The 23,914-nt window shown below is 46.3% G+C and overlaps 1 protein-coding gene across 7 annotated transcripts in view; it reads left to right on the top strand.

The window, feature by feature from the left end:
• Nucleotides 1–1,426: 1,426 nt before the first annotated feature.
• Nucleotides 1,427–23,914, top strand: part of LOC311032351 (DENN domain-containing protein 5B-like) — a 34,185-nt gene continuing 11,697 nt past the window's right edge. For 5 of the 7 annotated variants that reach the window (XM_084039070.1, XM_084039069.1, XM_084039066.1 and 2 more), the window contains exons 1-7: nucleotides 1,427–1,763; nucleotides 13,934–13,996; nucleotides 17,166–17,275; nucleotides 18,521–19,196; nucleotides 21,016–21,203; nucleotides 22,896–23,477; nucleotides 23,712–23,914. The exon at nucleotides 23,712–23,914 is cut by the window's right edge and continues 29 nt beyond it. In XM_084039070.1, coding sequence (XP_083895196.1) covers nucleotides 1,655–1,763; nucleotides 13,934–13,996; nucleotides 17,166–17,275; nucleotides 18,521–19,196; nucleotides 21,016–21,203; nucleotides 22,896–23,477; nucleotides 23,712–23,914 — 1,931 coding nt within the window. In that variant the 5' untranslated portion in view covers nucleotides 1,427–1,654. The remainder of the gene's footprint in view (nucleotides 1,764–13,933; nucleotides 13,997–17,165; nucleotides 17,276–18,520; nucleotides 19,197–21,015; nucleotides 21,204–22,895; nucleotides 23,478–23,711) is intronic. The other 2 variants (XM_084039071.1, XM_084039068.1) reach the window with 1 other exon arrangement.

Here is a 23,914-nt window from a genome sequence, read left to right as displayed (position 1 = left end):
AGCAATGCCCAGCAGGTGTTAAGATCTTCCTGTACATTTACTGAGTCAAAGTTGATCTTCTATCAGCTTGAATCAGTCGACCCATTCTCCTCTGACCTCTAGCATCAACAAGGCATTTTCCCCCACAGGACTGCCGCATTCTGGATGTTTTTTCCTTTTTAAGACCATTCTTTGTAAACCCTAGACATGGTTTTGGGTAAAAATCCCATTAACTGAGCAGATTGTGAAATACTCAGACCAGCCTGCATCTGCCAGGAAACCATGCCACGCTCAAAATTGCTTCGATCACCTTTCTTTCCTATTCTGACATTCAGTTTGGAGTTCAGGAGATTGTCTTGACCAGGACCACACCCCTAAATGCTACACCTGAGCCTACGAGCTCACAGCATTCAGGTAACGCTATGTTGCTAACAATATCAACATTGCTATCTTCGAAGCTAAGCGACGTGTAATGCATTTTTATACCGTTATGTTCGTGATAGCAATACCGAGATTGGATACAAAACTTGTTACTTGATACTCCAACTTAAAGCTAGTCTTAAATAATAAGTCTTTATTTTCAGAATAATCTCATAGTGATGAAAGGGTAAACATAGAGTTTTAGGATTATAGCATGATAGTCTGTAGAAAGAATATACTTTAGAAAGAAGCATTTCTGTTACATTTTTTGTTGTTTTTTTTTACAGACACTGTATCCTCATTTTTGCTGGAATAAATACAGAATAAATACATACAAAATACAGTTATTTGGGTAAAGTTCATATTTATGTGGTCAGATTTCACTGTGACCTTTAAACCCAGTCTTGGTTTATTCTACTGTATACTTTATGACAGAAACACGACTGAGCAGAATCACAGTAATTGAACCAATCTACAGGACAGTAACTGTGTAATTAAAGTACATTCATAGACCTGCAGCGTATCTAATGGAGAGAGGAATTAGATACGCTATCACTTTAGGACACATTTACATTTACTAAAAAGATGCTTCTCCTGGGGGCTCAGCCCCCCATCTTGAAATCCTAGTGACGTCCCTGCCTCATGTTAAATATTAGTAAAAAAATGTTTATCCCCAGATTTACTTATTTCATTTTTCTCAATGTATTGTCAAAAGTCAATTGTATGTGGAGTACATGTCTAACTGCTATGGAATTATTAAATAAAGTTTGTTAGAAAAAATAAAATAAAGGTTATAATACCATAAATCCGGTAAGTAGCGCTGCAAACAAAATCAGCGCCTTCTCCTCTTTAAATAATTTGCGCGAATCTGCGTTCGGTGACGTAAAATTCGCACGTGACTGAATGTTATTGACCCACTTTGACTTCTATAGATACAAAGGGCTGAATTAGGGGGGGCTGTATTTGAATATCCCGCCCTGCTGGCTCGAGCTCCACGGAGGCGGAGACACACACACACACACCGGGACTCCCGTCCGGTCGACCAGCAGAAAAGCTCCGCTGGAAACGCTTCACTATCGGACTTAAACTTGGTTACACCGCTAATCTCTCACTTATCTACATCCGGGGACCGACGCCGAAGAGCCGGGATTGTAACCCCCAGCCCCCCTCTTCCCTCCCTTTCTGTTGTCCCGTCTCTGGAGATGTGTCGCTTGGAGGACTAGGAGCGGGCGGCCGCTGCACACCGAAGCCGGAGATGAGTGTGAGCTCGGCGGCGTCCGGCGCGGCGCCCTGCCGCTTCGCCCACTACTTCGCCGTCTGCGGGATCGACACGGAAACCGGCCTGGAACCGGACGAGCTGGCAGGTACGACTCCTCTCTTCCAGCCCGCTTTGTTAGGGCTGTTTGTGAGAAGACACGACCCTCCGACGTGCACGTTAACGTCACGATGTAAACACTGGACGTCGTGTTTCAGTAAAGACACATTTCACTGCTTTCTTATACACGCTGCGGGTGTTTAAACGCTGCATGAAGCCGATACACGTTACATGGATGTGCTTGTTTAAATAATCTGAGTTTCCTGCGCTGCTCATTGAAACCATGTTCATAACTGTAGTTTCCCAAATAACAGATGTTCTCTCAGTGAAACAACACAGCCAACTAGTTTTAAAGCACATTTAATGTAACGTTAGAATCTGTCGAAGCAAAGTAATCTCACGATCAGTCGACACGTTTTCTCAGATAATCATCCAAAATATTATTTAAAACCTTTTTATTGGTGTAAGATTTTTTTTTATGCCTGAGAAAATGAGGGGGAATGGGTATTACCCTGAAGCAACACCATGCAGTAGAGGGTTAACAAACAAACGTCACAAACAAGACGCGTTTATGAACATGAGATGATCATATTGTCTCCCTGCATAGATAAAGGATACATAAAAATAAATAGAAATATTTTTACGTGAAGCTGCCACAGAGAGGACATGTCTTTTTTTCAGTGAACATTGTTATTATTTTTTAATGATCTTAAATCAGGTCTCCCTGCATAATTAAAGAACAATAATTAGGAAAAGTCTTTATATCCTGATTATTTTTTTAAATCAGGCTGTCACATATAGGACATTATTTGTTTTAGTGCATGCATAAATAAATGATAAATACATTTTAATAATGCATTTTTAAAAAATCTCTATTTTTCTGAAGCCACTCGACAATATTTATTTTTATGCCGACGACTAACAGCAATTCACCACAATCAATTATCATTGAGGGTTTCTTTTTATTATCACAATCTCCGATCAATTCCTGTGTCGTTATCTTTAAATGAACATGCTTATTATGGTTTATTCATATGGATCCCTCTTCTATCACACATTTCTAGACAATCGTTCCCTTCGGGTTTGTGTGTTTAGTTGCATCACACACAACATCGGAGTCTCGTGTCACCGAGTCTCGGGGCCAAAGGTCACGACTGTAAAGTACGTACGCTCGGCCCAAAGCCAGCCGCCATTGCACAAGTGGATTTCTCAGAACACGTTTTTCATTGTAGGGACATTTTCTAGACTTTCTGAGTTTACGTGTCGAAAACATACAACTCACAATCATCGTAAATAATTAACTAAATCATTAACTGACTGTAACCTTTATTCATGCAGGGAGACCTTATTATTTATGATGTTCACTATGTGACTCGTGATTCCACGATGTTTTAGTAGCATTTTAAGAGTGTGTGTGTGTGTGTGTGTGTGTGTGTGTGTGTGTGTGTGTGTGTGTGTGTGTGTGTGTCTGAGGCGACACTGTAAAGCCTCCACCGTACTGAGTCCATATGCCCGGCTGTCTGCTCTGCTAATCAAACCCAATCAGCCCGACTTGCTGAGCAGCTGGTGTGTGTGTGTGTGTGTGTGTGTGTTTGGTTTAACTAGAGGACAAGTCAAAGGTCAGCGATGGGGTCATATTAGGATGGCGCCTCAAAGGTGACCTAAGTCAAATGTCTTCGTTTGGTCCAAAGTAAATGGTAAAATGGTCCTCATTTATAAAGCGCTTTTATCATTGTTGACTGACATTCACCCATTCATTCACACATTCACACACTGACGGCGACAGCCAGCTCGTCAGGAGCAATTAGGGTGAGGTGTCTTGCTCAGGGACACCAGGCACTCAGCTAAGAGGAGCCGGGGATCGAATCGGCAATCTTGCGGTTGTCAGCCAACCCGCTCTACCTCCTGAGTTAATGCCCCCCACTACTCTTGGAGAATTGGTCAACTTCCGATTCATATTTCTGTTGATCAACCTGTTGATTCATCTAATCATTGGAACTGTAATTTATAGAAAACCCGGGAATTTCACTCCCTTGAATTGTACAGATTTAACTGAAAGTTGGGATCCAAAGGTTTTTTTTATTATTGGGGTCAAAGAGTCCGAACTCACTGAGAATATATATATATATATATATATATATATGGGGGAGGGGTGAGTTTGAATCCCTGGTTTTGTGTGGAGCACTGATCCCCCCCGAAGCCACCCCCCTCCCCAATTCCTCCATCATCTGCCTCCACCCTTCCTTCCACACTCCATCGGAGATCATTTACAATTCCGATCAGGCCTGTTGCCGTCTTCCCCCCCGTTGCCCGGGCGACGCCAACGCCGCCGTGATGGATATCAACATGTTGCCTTGTGTTAAACCTTGAAGAGCTCTGCTGGGCCGGGTCCCCCCCTTCCTCCCTGGTCTTTGTGTGGCACCGTGGCCTTGTTCCCCTCAGCCCATTGTTCTATCAGAGGCCAGACTTCCTGTCCTCGGACTCCTTCATGGGTACGTTACTCTCTCTGTCTCTGAATCGATGTCCTGATAAATCGGCAAAATATGATTTAAAACTCCTTAAAAATGGCAGCAAAACATGCTGGAATCACGCTGCCTCATATTTAGTAAAATATTAAATATTTATCTTATTTATTGCAGCGTTTTTTAAAAGTTAGGATTGTAACGGACAAATAAAAACATATTTATATTTAATAACATCATGTGAATCTGTTCTCTCACTTCTCTACCGCGATAGTGAGCCAGACAACTTTTCCACGTCGCCCGTGATGATATTTACGATTATCTCGATAATTAAATAACGTTGAAGTTCCCGTTAGAGCCAGAATGCTAACGAGCTGCTTTAATTCCAGACCCCCCCCTTGCCATTGGGCCTCGGTGGTATAAATACTCCTGACTGGCATACGGAGCCCGAAATAGACGGCGCATTCTAACACCAGATGCATTATGGGTCGGCAGCATTGTGGAGTGGAAAGGTGAGAGGAGGGAACTAATTATGGAGATGTTTGGCGTTCACTTGTTTGGCGGAGGCATTTTTTACCAAATCAACCAAACTCATTCATGAGAATTTATTATTATTATTATTATTATTATTATTATTATTATTATTATTATTATTATTATTATTATTATTATTATTATTTATTTATTTATTCTTCCAGTCCCTCACCCTAGTTACGGGAAAATATGAATATATATTAATTTAGTTAAGAAACACATTTTTTTTCTACATCTTTATTGAAGAACAATAAAATCTTTCAAAAAATGACAATAATCAGAAGGTTTTCCTGCATAAATAATATATAAATTAATAAAGAAAAAAATAGAAGTAGAACGACATTATTTCTATAAACACACAGATGTAGAGCAGATGGTAGTGATGACAACAGGTTCTCAGCTCCTGGATCATCCAGTCTGTCAGGTGTTCAACCTGCCACGACTTGCCAGCACCAGACCTCCCCCCCCCCCCCCCCCCCCCCTCCTTCATCGTCCTCCTGCTCCTCCTCCTCCTCCTCCTCTCCCACCGTGGTCTCTGGTGTGAATGAGTTGACGTCACCTCTGGTTCATATCCTGGTGTCAATACCTCCACTTAGACTAATAAAGGCTCTCTCTCTCTCTCTCTCTCTCTCTCTCTCTCTCTCTCTCTCTCTCTCTCTCTCTCTCTCTCTCTCTCTCTCTCTCCTCCCCTCTCTCTCTCTCTCTCTCTCTCTCTTCCCCCCCCCCTCTCTCTCTCTCTCTCCCCCTCTCTCTCTCTTCATGTTGTAACAGGTCTTTGTGGAGGTGAATGTCTTTTGTAGCAGCTACACTTCAGATCCAACTGAGGCTTCGTTGTCACGACGCGTCTCTAAAAACGCGATTTCCTTTTACCGTTGTTTGTTGTTTTGAAAACCCTAAACGCTGCAGTTCACATGTCGGGCCAGTAGTTGGCGGTGTGACTTTCTAATAGCTAGCCCCCTCCGATGCGTTCTACGCACAACGGCTTTGTTTTCTCAGCACGGCCACGAAGGCCACGGCTAGTACGCCAACAAAATAGTGGGCGTGTCCTCGGTGGGCGTGTCGTTTGTGGGCGTGTCCTCTGCAGCGGCGACACAAAGGGGATTTGAGCAGTCAAAGCTCCGTCTGGCCTCGGACCATCTGTCTCCGCAAACACGGCACAAAAGGCTGCACGCCGACCCGTTGACCTCACCAAGGTTGCCCTCGGCAACGGGCAGTTGTACTCTACATTCTACAGTTGGTCCTGTATTCATAATGACTAAATGATCTCTGTTTTTCTTGATGATCCTCCCGTCAGCTCGCTGCCTCGTGATCGGGCTGCTGTTCAGCCTGTTAGAGTAATCCATTCAGACAGCTCCTCCAGGCTACAGCCAACGCTCCGCTGTCACACACACACACACACATTCATGCAAGTAACCACGACGACCACGGCTGACCCTCCTGTCTTTCTTAGGTCGACTTGTCAATGGCTCTGCATGTTTTGGAGGGATTAATTATTTTGTGACCGGTTCCAAGAATAATGGAGAATAAGTTCAGTAAAATCAAAAAGGAGGCGGGGCTTCCCTCCACGTAGACCCCCAACCAGGTCCCCTCCATCACGGCTGCTTTGTTACATGTTGAAGTCCCAGATCGCTGTCCTGTCTGGGTTCATGACATCATCATGACATCATCCAGGCTGGATTCACTGGAGACCCACGTGGGCCGGTTCACCACAGCTGGAGGAACCAGAATACAGTATTGATCTGTGATTTAATATCAATAAGCAGATGAAAAGGATGCTGAAATAACTACTGTTAAAACGCTGGTTTTCTGAATGGAGTCTGGTTGATGGGCGCTAGGCTACGCTAACATTGTAGCTGCTCCATCAACACTCCAAATAAGGTCATCTAGACATGAATACAGAAGAGACCTTGTTGTTGAACAATTGAAGCTACAAGGAAAACGTGGGTGACATTTCCGTAGAAAGCCTGGAGGACGTGACTGACATTCAGAGACCTTTTACAGATATACTTCATAAACGCATGAGGATATGTTGTACATGTGGTGCTATGCATGCTGGGTAATGTCAGATGAAACCAACCTTCAGCGGTTTTCAATTAAACACGATAAAAAAAGACCAAAGAATAGAGAAGTTGAGTATCAAGTCCGTCAAAACCACAATCCCCCCCCCAAACTCCCCCCGCCTGGTTCTTTTGTCCTTCTGGAGACGGGACATATGGAGCTCGGGGTCAGAGGTCACCGTGATGGAGGGGGCTCCTCACGCCTCCTGGTGAAGGAGGGGATGCAACCAGTCAGCAACGGCTAACCACATCCTGAAGGTCGGCAGGTCCTTCTGGATCCTAGAGGCCGACGATCCATCAAGACTACCCCCCCCCCCCTACATTCAAATGATGGAGGGTCTTAAACCCTCGTACTGTCAGAGCCCCTCCACCCCCCATAGCTTAGCACCCATCAATCCAGACCCCATTCAGAAAACAAGCATTTTAAAAGTTGGAGACAAAACATATCGTAGCGGTCTGTGGTCCGACAGAGGTCTAGATAGTAGCTCACATCCAGAGACCAGACCAGACTATGTGGAGGAACCAGAGACTGTCTGTGGTCCCCCAGAGGTCTAGATAGTAGCTCACATTAGTCCAGAGACCAGACCAGACTATGTGGAGGAACCAGAGACTGTCTGTGATCCAAACAACAAGGTCTTAAATCATAAATTAAATCACAGATCAATACTTTATTCTGGTTCATCCAGCTGTGGTGAACCGGCCCACGTGGGTCTCCAGTGAATCCATCTTGGTGCAATCCACTGAGCCCCTCTGGATGATGTCACGATGATGTCATGAACCCAGGTTTCCTGGTGGATCTGGGACTTGAAGCCTGGTTGGAGGTCTACGTGGATGCAGCATCCGGCCAGACTTCAACCACAGATGAAACCGCCGTGATTAATGAGGCTGAATGGATTGTCATTGATTTGCTGACACACACACACTAACGCACACACACTAACACACACACACTAACACACACACACACACACACACATGGGCGGTGTGATGTCAGCCGGCCTGTAAATCTCCTTACATAAGCGCTGATCGGCTGCACAGCGGTAACTAAAGGCCCCTTAACGGCGGATTATCCAGAGCGCTACTCAGGCCGGAGCCCATTCATTTATTATATAATTCAGGCGTAATAAGCAAGAGAATTCTTCCTGAAAAACAAGAAACAATCTGTATCTGCGTTTGTGTTTGCCGGCTGGTTAACTGGACTTTGATCTTGTCAGTGATCTGAGCTCCAACTCATCTCTGACCTCTGACCCCAGCGATAAGGCTGCGTAAACAAAGCACGGCTATCAGATAAGCTGCTCCGTGTCACATCGTCCCCCGCCGCCGCTCGTCAGAACTCCAGGGTTCATACGGGTGCTGGAAATCCTTGAAAACACTTGAATTTTGAAAAGTACTTGGATTTAGAATAAAGTGCTTGAAAAGTCTGCCAGGTGCTTGGGCCCTCTTTGTTTGTGGTTTTGTGAGAATAAGGGTTTCTAAGTGTGGACCGATACCGTACGCCGGTCCAGTGCTCACAGCTGTGGGTGGTTTTAGTTTCCAGATGATTGGACATTTGCATGTAACGCACCAGTAAGCTGTGTTATATATCCATGCCCCCCCCCCCCCCCCCCCCCGTTCAACTGTTCAAAGGCAATGCAATTAACAAGCGGGTGGGTTCAATTGTGATGACATCACCTCCATTAATAAAACATCCCTGTGGCCTTTTTTTCTGTGTGCTACAGGATGCAAAGGGGGTTGCCATGGAGACGAGAGGGCATTTAAGCAAAGGGTTTCACTGAAGGGGGTTGATGAGCTGAAGAGAGCATTCTTGTTGCAGGTGGCAACCTCAGGCTCTGAGAAGTGAAGCCGAAGCTGGAGTGCCTTGTCATTGTGTCTGCTGGCCACCAGGGGGCGACTCCTCTCTGGTTGTATAGAAGTCGCTGCTTTAGGGGACGGGGTTTACCTGCTGATTGACAGGTCGCTAGCAATGCTAGTTAGCTACTAAGATGACTTAGCTGTAAAGTTGACCAGCTTCTCACCAGAATCCACATGGATCCAGATTATTTACTATTTATTTATTTTATTTTAATAAATAAGTGTGTGTGTGTGTGTGTGTGTGTGTGTGTGTATATATATAGATATAGATATATTTCCCTCACAATCACCACCTCGTCATAGCCTTGCAGCTGCTGTGAGAACAGCTGCCGTTTGCTGACACACACACACACACTGAACACACACACATTCTCACTTTCATATCGATACTACCGGTGAGTTTATGAATACGTTTATTTATTATTATTTAACAAAAGCCTCTTAATGGAGCTCTCTCACTCTCCATGACTTTGTTGTGAAGCTGCAGCTTCTCTTCTTCACTTGCAGCCTGCTGACTGTACGATTGTGTCATGAGTAAAGAATGCTGGACGGTTGCCACGGCAGCGGCGGCCGCAGCTTAACGGGGATGAACGGAGGGACACCCCCCCCACACAAAAAAATCCCAAGAATGCATCCTCTTCCTTTCATCAGCGCAAAACACGTAGCTCACTTCATCACTTTTATGAAGCCGATCCCCGTTAATCTGCTAACACAGTCAGGTGACCGTGAGTCATCATGACCCGGGGGGGGGGGGGGATGACATCATCACCACCATCGCGGCCAAGGGGGGCCTGACGGAGCCGGTTCAGCCCTGGCACCGGGACACTGGTCCATTGTGACCCCCGTCATGTACGGATAATTCAGAATGATTAAGAGATATAGAAGCTGTTAACCACCGCCTCCCCATCGCCGTGACAACAACAGCCCCCCCCCCCCCCCCCCCCCCCCCCCACTCATCTTGAGTTGACCTGTTGCCAAGGAGACAGATGGGTGCTCCTCTCGCCCCAGCCCAGTGCCAGGCGTGTGCGTGTGCGTGTGCGTGTGCGTGTGCGTGTGTGTGTGTGTGTGTGTGTGTGTGTGTGTGTGTGTGTGTGTGTGTGTGTGTGTGTGTGTGTGTGTGTGTGTGTGTGTGTGTGTGTGTGTGGAGGAATGTGTTGGCAGTGAATCCAACTGGATGAGCATTCTGGGAAATGAAGTCCGTCTGATGTGTGACTTCGACCACGAAGAAGAAACTTTAATTCTGTTTGCATCGGATCTCTTTGCTGCAGTAGACCACATTCAGGTCGGGGGGTCAGAGGTCGGGGGGTCAGAGGTCAGGGGGTCAGGGGCCTGAAAAGCAAAGACAGTGGAAAGAACTACACAGAGGCTCAAAATGAACTACAAAAAGACTGTTAACTGTGACGGGGTATTAGGGCCACTGTAGGGAGGAAAAAAGAAACAGAGCCGAGAGAGGGGGCAATTTTTGAAAATTATTTTAATAATAATAATAATAAATGGTAAATGGCCTCATTTATATAGTGCTTTTATCCAAAGATTTACAACAATGACTGACATTCACCCATTCACTCACACATTCACACACCGACGGTGGAGGCAACCACGCAGGGCGACAGCCAGCTCGTCAGGAGCAATTAGGGTGAGGTGTCTTGCTCAGGGACACCAGGCACTCAGCTAGGAGGAGCCGGGGATAATAATAATAATAAATAATAATAATGATAATATTTCTTTTTTCAAACTAGGAGCACAAAGTGCTTTCCATAAAAAAACATAAAACAGTCACAAATATAAAAGCAAAACACAAAATACAAGCACGGCAATTAAAAGATAATTGAACAAACAAAATAAACAAGTAAAAACTATTCAAATAAATGTATTTTAATCATTTAATCATTTTAATAGACATGCAGAATGTTGGTGATTTTAGGGCTCAAATATCGAAATACAAGAGGTGTGATCGCATGAATAATGACCTCAGGCTGGCACACACACACACACACACACACACACACACACTCACACTGTAGTACACGATGAGGAGGACGAGTGTGAGGCAGCATCTCATTAGACACACACACACACACACACAGTGTCTGATCAGGCAGTCTAGCAGGGCAACAGGCTCCTCATACATTATGCACCAGTGTCTGTGGCCGACATATCAGTAGTTCCTTTGTTTCTGTGTGTGTGTGTGTGTATTTGTGTGTGTGTATTCTCCGGGGGCCCGTTGTGTGTAATCAGAGGTGCATTAAGTGATTTTGCAGCGTGTGTCATAGAGAGAACGTCGCCCCTGACACCCTGGTGGGGAAACCCCACTCCTGCAGGGCGATGCTGGCTGTTCGGGTGTCTATTGACGGAGTTGCCTGTAAGTAGAAAGAGGACGTCGTCATGGCGATGTCACCCGTTGGTTTGTCGACTTCAGTTTTGAATCTTTGATTATTTTCAACCAGTTTATCGTTACAATATTGTATTGATACTACAGGGTATTGATCCCCCCCTCCCCGCACCCGAGTGAGGGCTAATCCTCAGACCTCATTAAATGTGACATGATGTCATCATTGTGAGAAGAGGTACAAAGAAATAGGCAGCTACACACACACACACACACACACACACACTGCAGCTGCTGCTTTGCAATTCAATTTGAGAGGCAGCAGTCGAGGGCCGTCCGTCGGCCGGGGGGGTCGGAGGTGTTTTTCCAGATTTGTGGGGTAACCCATGGCAACCGAACACTTACACCTTGACGAGTCAAGCTCTCAAATCTCTGATTTGATGATGGAAAGGGTCATTTACAGAGACAACTGGCATTTAATATCATCGCTTTGAGCAGCAGGACACTCGGACCGATACTCAATCAGACTAATACCGCCGCTCATTGATCGCCTGGCGATTCCGATCGATCCAAACCGCTTCATTGGTTCTCGTGTGCGATCGATGTGTGCGATGAAGTACGAGATGCTGAATGAACGACAACGGATGAGAGTCGAGATAAGGCCAGCAGCTGTGTGTGTGTGTTTGTTTTACCATCCATGTGGGGACACATATCTGATAACACTCACATTGTGGGGACTCACCTAAGTGCAAGTCCCCATAATGTAAATCATTATATTTTAGGGTAAAGACTTGGATTGGGATTGGGTGAGTCTCTAGGAAATTAATCAAAGTCAATGTCCCCAAAAGTCATGAAAACGTGTGTGTGTGTGTGTGTGTGTGGTTTTCCTGTCACACAGCAGCCGAACACCCCCCGTCTCGTCTGATTCATCCACCTTTCCGAAAGCGAGTGGCGGCTCGTTTCACAGAATGACTGGCTGGGAAACTTTAGGAAACTCCCACATTTAGAGTTAAACTGTAAATGTAGTGAAAGTGTTTGATAACTACGTTTAATTCAAGGGATAATTGAAAAATCATGTATGTACCAGTGTGATATGTTATGTATGAGAAGCTGCCGACTGTTATAGACTTGCACAACACACTCCTGGCCCAAGTCTATTTTAGGAAGCCACATTAAATTATATGGCCACCATGTGATTGCCACCCTTGTAGAGCTTTCTACACTTACTGTGGTGTCTTCCTGCAGAATTCCCCTCATCGAACTCTTACAGAACGTCATATGAATTTATAAAAAAAAAGTGTGTTTTTGTTCCGGAAACCTCTCTCCGTCTCCCCCGTGCTGCAGTACCACTCTCCACCTGAATGGTTACTGATGTGGCAGTGGGGGCGCTGTTTTACAGAAAAGTCTGTTTAATGTGAAATCTGTTGTAAATATGAAGTGCCCATCAAAGAAATCCCATTAATAGATTATTATATTAGAGGAAAACACATTTTAAATGTGTTCCGTCTGCTTCGTCTCAGTATGGGTATTTCAAAACTGTCCGAAGGCACTTTTGGCTGGAGATGTCTATAAAAGCAGCGTTGTGAGTTTCCCCCAGCAGCTCGGTGCGTTGGAGAGAGCAGATTTAGGCTTCTAATCCTCGGAGTCAGGATTCTCTCACAGGGATTAGCCTACGCTCACGGAGAACCACCATCACCGCGTAGATTAGCTCCTTTTGTTCAGCTGTAATCTAGACGTTTACAGGAAGCAAGTCGGCCTGTTTTCACTGTCTTAAAGGAGAAAGCCACCGTACACAGTAACATTGATCAATATGCTGTCCAGCTGCATTATGGGAAATGGAGGATTCTGTGCAAAATATTCGAATAGTTTCATGGCTGGGACCTACCATCAGATACAAGTGTTTTTAGACCTTTTTTGCGTTGTTTTTAATCTGTATTTCCCAAATTCAGCCAGACGTTCGTATTTTTGGAAACTTTGAGATTTTCTGACATTTCTTTATGAAAAATGACTTTTGATGATGAACAGATGCTGAAAATAGTTGGTGATTATATTTCTGTGGATCTGTTAGTGGAATTAGTTTTCCTTTCATTTGTGGTCCTTCTGTAAAAAGCTGTCTCCAAACATCATGTTGGTTGTTTAGAGGACAATAACATCTCATTTAATGTGATGAACAAGTGACATAATAAGTAGACTGAATACTGACCATTGGATTGATACAAATATGGAGTTTACCACAGCTGGAAGGGGCTGGAAAAGCATGGAAATGAACCTGGAAATTCTTGAAAAGTGCTTGAATGTGACTTTGGAGAAGGTGGAGGAACCCTAGAGTTTATAATGACTTTGTGGGCCAGAAGCCAAGTACCTATCCTCTCATCCATACAGTTCCACATTATAGACATAAAAACTTCTGTATTTTATTGGAAACCATCTGGATTTTCACGTCACGTCGTTTGCTGCTCCTGGAAATGTCTGTCGCTGTGCAAATGCCGCCTGATTTGAGAGAGTTTGCCGCTCACTAACACTAAACATGCAAGCTCCAACTTCCACTCACCGCTCCGTCATTCAAGGCAGATGCTGACAAACATCTCAACATTTTTAATTGCAACTCTGAAATGGCACTTTTTACTCCCCGAAAGACCAAATACCAAAAAAAGGATGTCACACTTTGCAGACGACGACCCACAATTTGTGTCTAACGTGCTCGTATCTAGGTTTGCTTTTTGGTCGTTGGTGTCTTTAATAAAAACGGACACTGAAAGGTAACAAGTGCCATTTTTAGAGCAGTAACACTCCATCTCAAGTCCATGTGTGTCATGTCTTTAATACCATGCTCTGTTGTGATATTGATGTGTGTCATGGTCATGCTCTACTCATTGTCATGCATTTATTAATCTGCTTCTCTGTCTGCATTTGTTTTGACATTGCGCTCTTTTTTCTTTGTGTTTTTTTGTTGCTCCATGTTTTTCTGCATGCGACTCGTCCATAGCTTTGTACCAATGGCTGGAAGCCGACCGCCAGGGCCGGGATCCGGACGCTGCTGCAGCCACAGGTAAACCTGCCGCCGGCTGCTCCGCACCTCCACACCGGAGCGCTGCACCTCACACTGTCTGCATGCACGCCTGCTTTTCAGCCTCAGTCCGTCCATTAGACTCATAGACGTCTAATGCAAAAATGCAATATGTTATTTGGAATACTCGGCGTATCGCAAGACGTTTAAAATCGCAGTAAGATCGTGTCTTGACATCGCGATGATATCGTACTGTGGGGCCTCGGGAAAATATATTATTTGAGACTCGACATGGAAGTGGTTTGACTTAAGATGTCTCAAATGTCTTGTCTGTGTACATTTTTGTCTATAAAGTTTTTTGTTTGATTACATTTTTTTAGCTGAATATCAAAAGTGCATAGCATTTCATCATATCTAAGCCCAGCATCGAGTCTACCGATCAAATTGGCATCTTTTCAAGTCCTATCGAATCCATATTCATTTAGCTTTTTAGCATTTCTGTAGAAATTAAAGGTAATAATTAAATTTCAAGATTCAGTTCAGTACTTGTAATACCGTAATACACACATAGGTGTGCACGCAACAACAACCAAAGTTGTCCAAGTATTGTTCCTTGTGGAACACCACATTTTAATCTGAGAACAGGAGCATGTTACTTAGGTCACAAAATCGACTTTTGTTGGACAATTTATGTTGTTGTCTATTTAAGACAATGTTATGAAACTGATATATTCATATGTTAATAATGCAAGTGCAGAGTTTCAAAGAGCAATGAGCATCCATTTGCCTTGACTTGCAGTCTCATCGTGAAAAATAGGTTTGGTATTTGCCATTACACTTCTAGAACAAGTTGAAGTGAACTTGCTGCTTTGATTTTGAGAGAAAAAGAGAAAAGTGCAGCGTATTTATGCCGGCTGATATCTCTTCTATGGTCTCTAGATCTCCACTTGGATTACACCCTTCAATACATTTCATCCTCTTAGCCTCTCTCTGCCTCTCGCTCGTTTCCTTTTCTTGCTTGTTCAGTATTTGGGTCAACTTTCTCTGAGCTTGTTCATCAGTCGCTCTGGTCCGCCGACTATTTTTATCCCCGACCCCCTCGGCTCAGCCCAAAACCCCCCGATGACAAGACGGGCAGTCGTCCTGCTTCCCGGCCTCCAGGTTCCTGTTTGTGTTTTTAATGTCTGTCCCGGCTGGCAGACTGGAGTTTGGGGAGTTAATGACCGTGGAGGACGGAGGGCTTACACTAAGTGAGCCTCTTGTGTTTTCTTCCTTCTGCTCCTCGTCCTTTAGCTGTCATCTTCTGTTTGTCAGGAACGGCCTCCGGGGGCTTCAGTCCTCCTCAGATACAAAGACATTCATCCCTCCTGACCCTGATCCAGCTCTCTAAACAGGACTGAGGACTATAGAGGACTGTGTAGAGGACTATAGAGGACTATAAAGATGACTATAGAGGACTATGTAGAGGACTAAAGAGGACTATGTAGAGGACTATATAGATCACTATAGAGGACTATGTAGAGGACTAAAGAGGACTATGTAGAGGACTATATAGAGCACTAAGACTGTAGAGGACTATGTAGAGGACTATATAGATCACTATAGAGGACTATGTAGAGGACTAAAGAGCTGTGTGTGGCCGTTTATTAAAAATACCGTATTTTAATGGATTTGTTTTGATCACTCTGCTCCCTCTACTCTTGTTTGTCATTTTTTCTTCAGCGCAATGCATGCTGGTTTATAAAGCTCTATATTGGCTGTAATAATTCTCACTATACATGGAGACAGAACTTCAGCATAAGGGAACTCACTATATAGTGAGAAGTGAGTTGTTTCGGGCAACCTGAGGCCGTTGTGCTCAAAACCAAATCAGGCATCATCTTATCAGGTGTTGTAAAAGTCATCTCAGCGCTCGCAGCAGGAAACGTGGTGAGCAGGTGCTGACAACGGGGAATCAAACCCGCAACTGTGAAACGATGTTTTGTCCTCCGAGCCTCCTTAAATGTCAGCTGGCCTTTTTCATTATTCTTCTGGCTTCCTCTCCAGGAGAAGTGAAGCGCCTCAAACATGCATTCTCTCTGCTGGTCACCAGGGGGCGACTCCTCTCTGGCTGTATAGAAGTCTATGAGAAAATGGTCCTACTTCTCTCTACTGGCCACCAGGGGGCGACTCCTCTCTGGTTGTATAGAAGTCTATGAGAAAATGGTCCTACTTCTCTCTTGATGTATTATCTCAGTAAACATTGTAAACATGAGTTTATGGTCTCAATCTCTAGTTTCAAGTCTTCTTCAATCCAGCATGATGTTCATTTAGTACATTATGGTCCAGTTAGAGTCCACCAGACCAGAAAGCAGGGGATGCTTTAGGGGGCGGGGCTTACCTGCTGATTGACAGGTTGCTACCAATGCTAGTTAGCTACTAAGATGACCTTGAATCATGAAGCTAACTGTTAGCAGCTTCACACCAGAATCCACATGCATCCAGATCCAGTAAGGCTGATGGAGAGATGAAGCTACTATTTGATAATACACTGTAGTCATTGTGTTCCTCACACAAAACCTTTTATTGATCCGGTGCCGGGCCCCGCCCCCGGATGATCAATGACTAAACGTTCCAAGCGATCGGTCCGCTCCTCCTGACCTCGATGTGATCTTTTAAAAAGGTCTCGAACCATCGACCATACAATACTCCACTTCTCTGAGTTTCATTCACGGATCTGAAATCAATGCACCTTTTGAAAGGAAATGAAGTTGTGTGTGGCGTTTAATGGCCCTCGGAGAGTCATTACAGAGCTGCAAGTTTGACCCCCAGTATCGGACCTCGAGCCCTCGAGCAAGAGGCTTTGTGATCCTTTTTAATCGACCCGGGGGGGGGTCTCCAATTAAATGGAGGCGGATCGCTCCATCTGTAGTTGACTGGCTAGCAAGAAGAGATCTTACACTGGACAACCAACCAATCACATTGAGTCACACGTTCGATGCTTTACTTGAAAACCTTTTCCAGCTGCTTTCTACTCGATGTTAAATGATAGCATCTCAAATCCAGATGTTTTTTTCCCTCATTAAAAAAAGAAAGAAAGAGAGAAACACATTCCCACCTTGGTGGAAACGGGTTAGTTTGTCAAAACCATTATTATTATTGTGATGATGATGAATATTGTTGGTAACCAGACAGGACGTTGTTGAACACGCCCACTTTCTCGTCTGTCCAGGTGAGAACTTTGAGCAGAGCCCCCTGAAGAGGACGTTCAAGTCCAAGGTTCTGGCCCGCTACCCGGAGAATGTGGAGTGGAACCCCTTTGACCGGGATGCGGTCAACATGGTAGGTGGATCGTACCATTGTACGGGAGGGGGGGGGGGGGGGGCGTGTACAGCAAGAAGAGGCCACTGCATGTAAATCAGGCTTCTTACATCGAATTATTGCATCGTCAACCAGTCGGGTCGATCTGGCTCTACCTCTTTGGAGCCGGGTTTCGAACCCACCGACTCTCCAACGGGAGGACGACCCGCTCTACCTCTGGGCCACTGTAGGCTTTAACCTGGTGACCTGTCAGTCAGGTGACCTTGAGAGGACCAACAGGAGGGAACTCTCCACCACGCTGTGAGGGATGATTGTCTCTCACCTGCACCGCCGTCAACGCCGCTGAATAATTCAGCCGCTGTTCTCGTTTTACGTCGGCATGGAAACCGGGTCATTATGTCTGAAACCCGACACCCAGATGATGGCGAGGGCTGCGGTTGAGAGGCATCTCTCTCTCTCTCTCTCTCTCTCTCTCTCTCTCTCTCTCTCTCTCTCTCTCTCTCTCTCTCTCTCTCTCTCTCTCTCTCTCTCTCACCCCCACACAACCTCTTAGACATACACAACAGCTTCACACCAGAATCCACATGGATCCAGATCCAGTAAGGTTTGCTGCTCAGGGTGCCGATCCACCCGTCGCTCCTCTACAGTCCAAATATGGTCACTTCCTTCTACTGGTTGCAAATCATCATCAACCAGTTGGTGCAAACTATCAAATCAAATGAGTTTAATGTGTATTATGTTTGAAATTAGATTTTTGTTTTATTATTTTATTAAATATACTTTTTTATATAATTTTCCTTTTTGTTTATTGATTTTCATCTTTTTTTTAATCGTTTGAAATTAAAAAGAATGTTAAATATATAATAGATAAAAAACAGTTTTTATTAACATTTTTCATCGCCTCACTGTGAGAGATTTGGAGCGTTCTCTTTCTCACTGCTGAGTGAACAGAAGTTAAAACAGAAATGTGTTGACTAATCACTCAGTCAGACAGACGCTCCGTCAGCACCAATCAGGGAGTCACATGACTCATTATCCAACCAGGTCACCCGGCTGTGTCTGCCGTTCTGTCATGATCATGAACGGGACGAGCGGGTAGAAACCTGGTGAACTAACCAGCGAAACTCTGAAACTCTCCAACCTCAAAGCCAAGGTTTCCATCTTCAAAGAGTATCATAGATAATATGAATATGTGAAAATGCAGAATGTTTTTAAGAAACTGAGATGACTGACTGCTGTTCCCTCCTCCTCCCTCCCTCCCTGCAGCTGTGCATGCCTAAAGGCCTGTCGTTCCGGACTCAGGCGGACCCGCGGGACCCCCACTTCCACTCCTTCATCATCACCAAGGAGGACGGCTCTCGGACCTACGGCTTCGTGCACACCTTCTACGAGGAGGTGACGAGCCCGCAGATCTGCTCTGCCATGCAGACGCTCTACCAGATGCACCACGCCGAGAACACGCCCCCCTCCTCCTCCTCCTCCTCCTCCTCCAGCATGGACTCCCTGGCGAGCAGCGTGGACGAGGCCGACTCCCCCTCCGCCTCCTCCTCGTCTCGCCGGGCCGGCGGCTACGACTCGTCGCGGGACACCCTCTACGTGTCCAAGGCCCTGTGTCTGATCACGCCCATGCCCTTCATGCACGCCTGCCGTCGCTTCCTGTCGCAGCTGCACCGGGCCGTCACGGACGCCGCCGCCCCGCCGCCGCTGCCGCTGGAGAGCTACGTGCACAACATCCTGTACGAGGTGCCGCTGCCCGCCGCCGGGCGCTCCCTCAAGTTCCACGGCGTCTACGAGCCCATCGTGTGCCAGAGGCCCGGGCCGGGGGAGCTGCAGCTCGCCGACTTCCCCCTCGCCGAGGCCTTCAGACTGCTGGGGGTGGAGAACCTGGTCCAGGTCTTCACCTGCACCCTGCTGGAGATGCAGATCCTCCTCTACTCGCACGGTGAGTACGGACCCGGACCAGGACACGTTGCACACATTTACAATAAGGGAGCATGTTCGGGGTCCCTGTTTTCTTTTGGGATCCGGTCTGTTGTCTGAGATCAGCTCTGATCTGGTCCCTGATCTGGGATCAGCTCCGCCCCACTGCTTCTCAGTTTCACTCCTCCATCAGCTCTGCACTCTGCAACACTTTCTGTGTTTGTTTAGCTTCTGTGGCCGATGAGTCATGAAAATATAAAACGGTCTGCTACACACACACACACACACACACACACACACACACACACGCACTCCCCAAATCCACAAGCCCAAAATAAAACGTTGCATCTCCAGTGTTGTACAGCGAGTACAGTAGGAGGGTTCAGGTTCATGGTGCAGCTGCAAAAACCTGCTGAGTCTCTAGAGAGTTCTGGTCTTCATCAGATCTGACGATGTTTTCAGGTGGAGGTCTCAAGAAACGTCCGTTTGATTCCAGCTTTGTGACCTTCCGTCTCTACATCGCCCCCCGTCAAAATAAAGGCTGAAAAACACCAAAAAATAGTAAAGAAGTAGGACCATTTTCCCATAGACTTCTATACAACCAGAGAAGAGTCGCCCCCTGGTGGCCAGCAGAGAGAAGTAGGACCATTTTCTCATAGACTTCTATACAACCAGAGAGGAGTCGCCCCCTGGTGGCCAGCAGAGAGAAGTAGGACCATTTTCTCATAGACTTCTATACAACCAGAGAAGAGTCGCCCCCTGGTGGCCAGCAGAGAGAAGTAGGACCATTTTCTCATAGACTTCTATACAACCAGAGAGGAGTCGCCCCCTGGTGGCCAGCAGAGAGAAGTAGGACCATTTTCTCATAGACTTCTATACAACCAGAGAGGAGTCGCCCCCTGGTGGCCAGCAGAGAGAAGTAGGACCATTTTCTCATAGACTTCTATACAATCAGAGAGGAGTTGCCCCCTGGTGGCCAGCAGAGAGAAGTAGGCTTGTTTACTGTTTATGCATATTGGACGTTAAATATTCATGAAATGCGATCTCTTGTGCACGGGGACGAGGAGCTGCTAATCATTATGACACACTAACGAGGTTGATGAAAACGAGTAGCATGAAGGAACACAAACTGATTTAAATGCGTTTCCGATGAAAGTGCAGAGATTTCATTTTCAGACGGGGGGGTGTTACGACTTATCGTGTTTTTATTCGACTTCTTCTTTTCATTTATTTCTTCTTTCCTCGAGGTCGGCTTTTTCACAATAACATGATGAAACCGCTGCTGAACTCGATAGTAAAGCTGCGACCGCTGGCCTTAATCTGATTCACAGACACACACACACAGACACACACACACACACACACACACACACACACGAGACAACGAGATTGAAAAGAATCCATCAGAATGTAATTCCCCTCGTCTTTAACTCTAAACTCACTCTCAGATTCAATTTATATTCATATCACTTGATGAAAGTCTCTCTGGTGCATCAATACTTATATTCATTCATTCATATTTCATAAACCTCTTACTCTTTCTGCCTCTGCTCACTTCCAGAGTGAACAAAATCCTCCTTTTGTCTTTGGAAGAGTTCATCCGAAACACATCACTGACTTTTATCTACATTTTAAAAATATATAGATACTTTTTACATAATTTCAGTTTTTAATGCACAATTTGTTTTATGTAAATATATCATCCAGTCCGTGTAAATCCATTATTTATTTACTTATTTGCAAAATTCTAGTATTTGTACTTTATGATCCTGCATCACTTTTTTGTAATAACAAGTCTTCCCCCTCCTCCCCCTGCTCCTCCCCCTGCTCCCCCCCCCCAGACTACCAGAGGTTGATGGTGGTGGCGGAGGGCATCACCACGCTGCTGTTCCCGTTCCAGTGGCAGCACGTCTACGTTCCCATCCTGCCGGCCTCGCTGCTCCACTTCCTGGACGCCCCGGTGCCCTACCTGATGGGCCTGCAGCCCCGGGAGGGCAGCGACCGCTCCACGCTGGAGCTCCCTCAGGAGGTACCTGAACGCACCGCCGGCCGCCTGCTCGGTCCCCACAAGTACAGGAACACAGCAGCCTGCAGGCCGACACACACACACACACACACACACACACACACACACACACACACACACACACACACACACACACACACACAGACTCTCAGGCTCCTGTTCAGACAGACAGGAAATTGCAAAAAAACACCACACACACACACACACACACACACACACACACACACAGATTTCACCCATATTGTTCGCCTACAAGTTCACCTCAGGGTGACGTTCTTGTCTGAAGTGAACTTTCAGTCTCGGTTGTTCCCTGCAACAAACAGCAAACTGGATCTAAACCTGTGTGTGTGTGTGTGTGTGTGTGTGTGCGTGTGTGTGTGTGTCTGTGTGTGTCTGTGTGTGTGTTCATGTGTTAAAGCGAGATAAGGCCTTAACAAAGCAGAACATCCAGACTTGCTGGCTTCCGGCTTTGACTCCCAGGCCTCGTTAATCCAGCACATTCTGGATGCTAATTACCCCAGCTGTAGCGGGATGCTGCCGCGGAGCACCCATGGGCCCATCGCCCCCCCCCCTCCCCCCATACAGGGTGCTTCCCCTCGCCGTGTTACTGAACCTTTAAAGTGGCTCTGACCTAGAAATGAGCCGGTGATGAAAGAAGGAAGCAAACAGGAGAACGCTGGATGTGAATGGGGGGACGTGGTTTTGGCCTTTTCTGAACCCCGTACCTCCAGGTCCAGGTCCAGGTCCAGGTCCCGGTCTTTCTTTTAAACCTCCTGTCAAACGAGGTTTAAAAGAAGAAACAAGATTATCTTGCTAAACTAAATAAACACAATAATCCTAAATCATATTTAGGGTTGGTACGGGTGCTTGAAATCCTTGAATTTTGGTGTGGTGATTTCAAGGTTTGAAAAGTGCTTGGATTAAGAATAAAGTGCTTGAAAGTGCTGTTCCTGAAATGCTTGGAAAGTGCTTGAATTTGACTTTGGAAAAAGAACCCTGAATATTGTAAATTCCCATTATGTCTTAGCTTTTTTTATGGAGGTTGGAGATTCCACCGGCCCCTGAACGCACCACACATGGGTCTGACCTTCAGATTTCCAGTCTGGCAGGTTTTCTATCAATCTATATTTAAATATTTTGATCTTGTGTTTTCCGTGGCACGTGTACATAATTGCGTTTTCTATGTCTGTGACTCCGAGTGGTTCAGAGTATTATCGGGTTTTACTTTAATCCCGTCCGAGGGTGTGATGCTAACCCCGTTATCGTAGGTGGGATTTGTGTGTTTTGATCAATTACACACTGACCTACATTCTCCCAGCATCCTTCATGCCTCCTGAAACCAATCCGTCCTGGAGAGGACACTTTGGAGAGATTTGATTTTGTTGTTTCGGCACCATTAATGTTATATGAATAATAATGTATTTCCAACAGGCCAACCTGTGTTTAGTTTCTGATTAATTTATAGATAAATATTAATTGGTAGCTGTAATATAATATTTTTCATGACCAATATGAGGATTTGATAGCAAGAAAGGCTTACAATGTCTATACTAAGGGCCGGCTCAGGTTTGCCCTGGACCAGTTCTGCTGCTATAGGCCTTTTGTGATCCGCCGACCAAACTATCAAAAAACGAATCATGTAACTTTTCGGGACGATAAATGTCAGTAATATGAATATGAATGTCTTTCCACCAGGCCAACCTGTGTTTTGTGGACATTGACAACCACTACATCGAGCTCCCGGAGGACTTCCCCCAGTTCCCCAACAAGGCCGAGTTCATCCAGGAGCTCAGCGAGGTGCTGCTGAGCTTCGGCCTTCCCGCCAACACGGGGGCCCCGCCACGGACCCGCGCCGCCCCCGGCAGCAACCCCTCCACGCCGGGTCGGGAGCGCAAGGCAGCCGTCGCCCTCCGCCAGCTGGAGGATGACGGGCGCAACGGCAACCTGGCCGGGGAGGAGCTGGCGGTGCTGGAGCTGCTGCAGGGCAACGCCACCCTGGAGCGGCTGCAGGCGCTGACCAGACGCACCGGGGTGACGGTGGCCCGTGTGGACGCCCTGAGGGCCGGCGTGAAGGTCCAGAGCGCCGAGGGCCATGGGGGCCGGACGGCGGCCGACGAGGAGGAGCTGAGGAACGCCAAGCTGAATGTCCAGCTGAGGGAGGTGTTCGCCGCACGCTTCACCACCATGTTCGCCGACTACGAGGCCTTCGTGATCCAGAGCGCCCCGGACCTGGAGTCCTGGCTCACCAACCGGGAGCAGATGCACAACTTTGACAAGGTGAAGGTCTTTTATGGGCTATCTCTAAATATTCTGTCTGTCTGTTAGGTAGACTTAGGGCTTAGTTATGCTGCTATAGGTCGCCCTTACCGAGACCATGGACCAAACCATCTAACTGATGGTTCGTTAGTAGACCGAATGAATAGTTTGGTCGGTGGCCGATCGATCGGAGCACCTTTTATTCAGGTGCTTTATGACGGTAATGTGGATGACCCATGACCCCGTCTGCTCCAGGCCTCCTTCCTGTCCGACCAGCCGGAGCCCTACCTGCCCTTCCTCTCCCACTTCATCGAGACCCAGATGTTCGCCACCTTCGTGGACAACAAGATCATGTCTCAGTGGGAGGACAAGGAGGCGCTGCTGCGCGTCTTCGACGGCCGCATCGACAAGGCCCGCCTCTTCAACGTCCGCGCCCCCAGCCTCCGCTCCTCCTGCTA

This window comes from Eutrigla gurnardus (genome assembly GCF_963514095.1).
Source record: "Eutrigla gurnardus genome assembly, chromosome: 21".
Taxonomy (NCBI): Eukaryota; Metazoa; Chordata; class Actinopteri; order Perciformes; family Triglidae; genus Eutrigla; species Eutrigla gurnardus.
The sequence above is the reverse complement of the archived record's forward strand: the minus strand, read 5'-3'. Positions and strand labels throughout refer to the sequence as shown.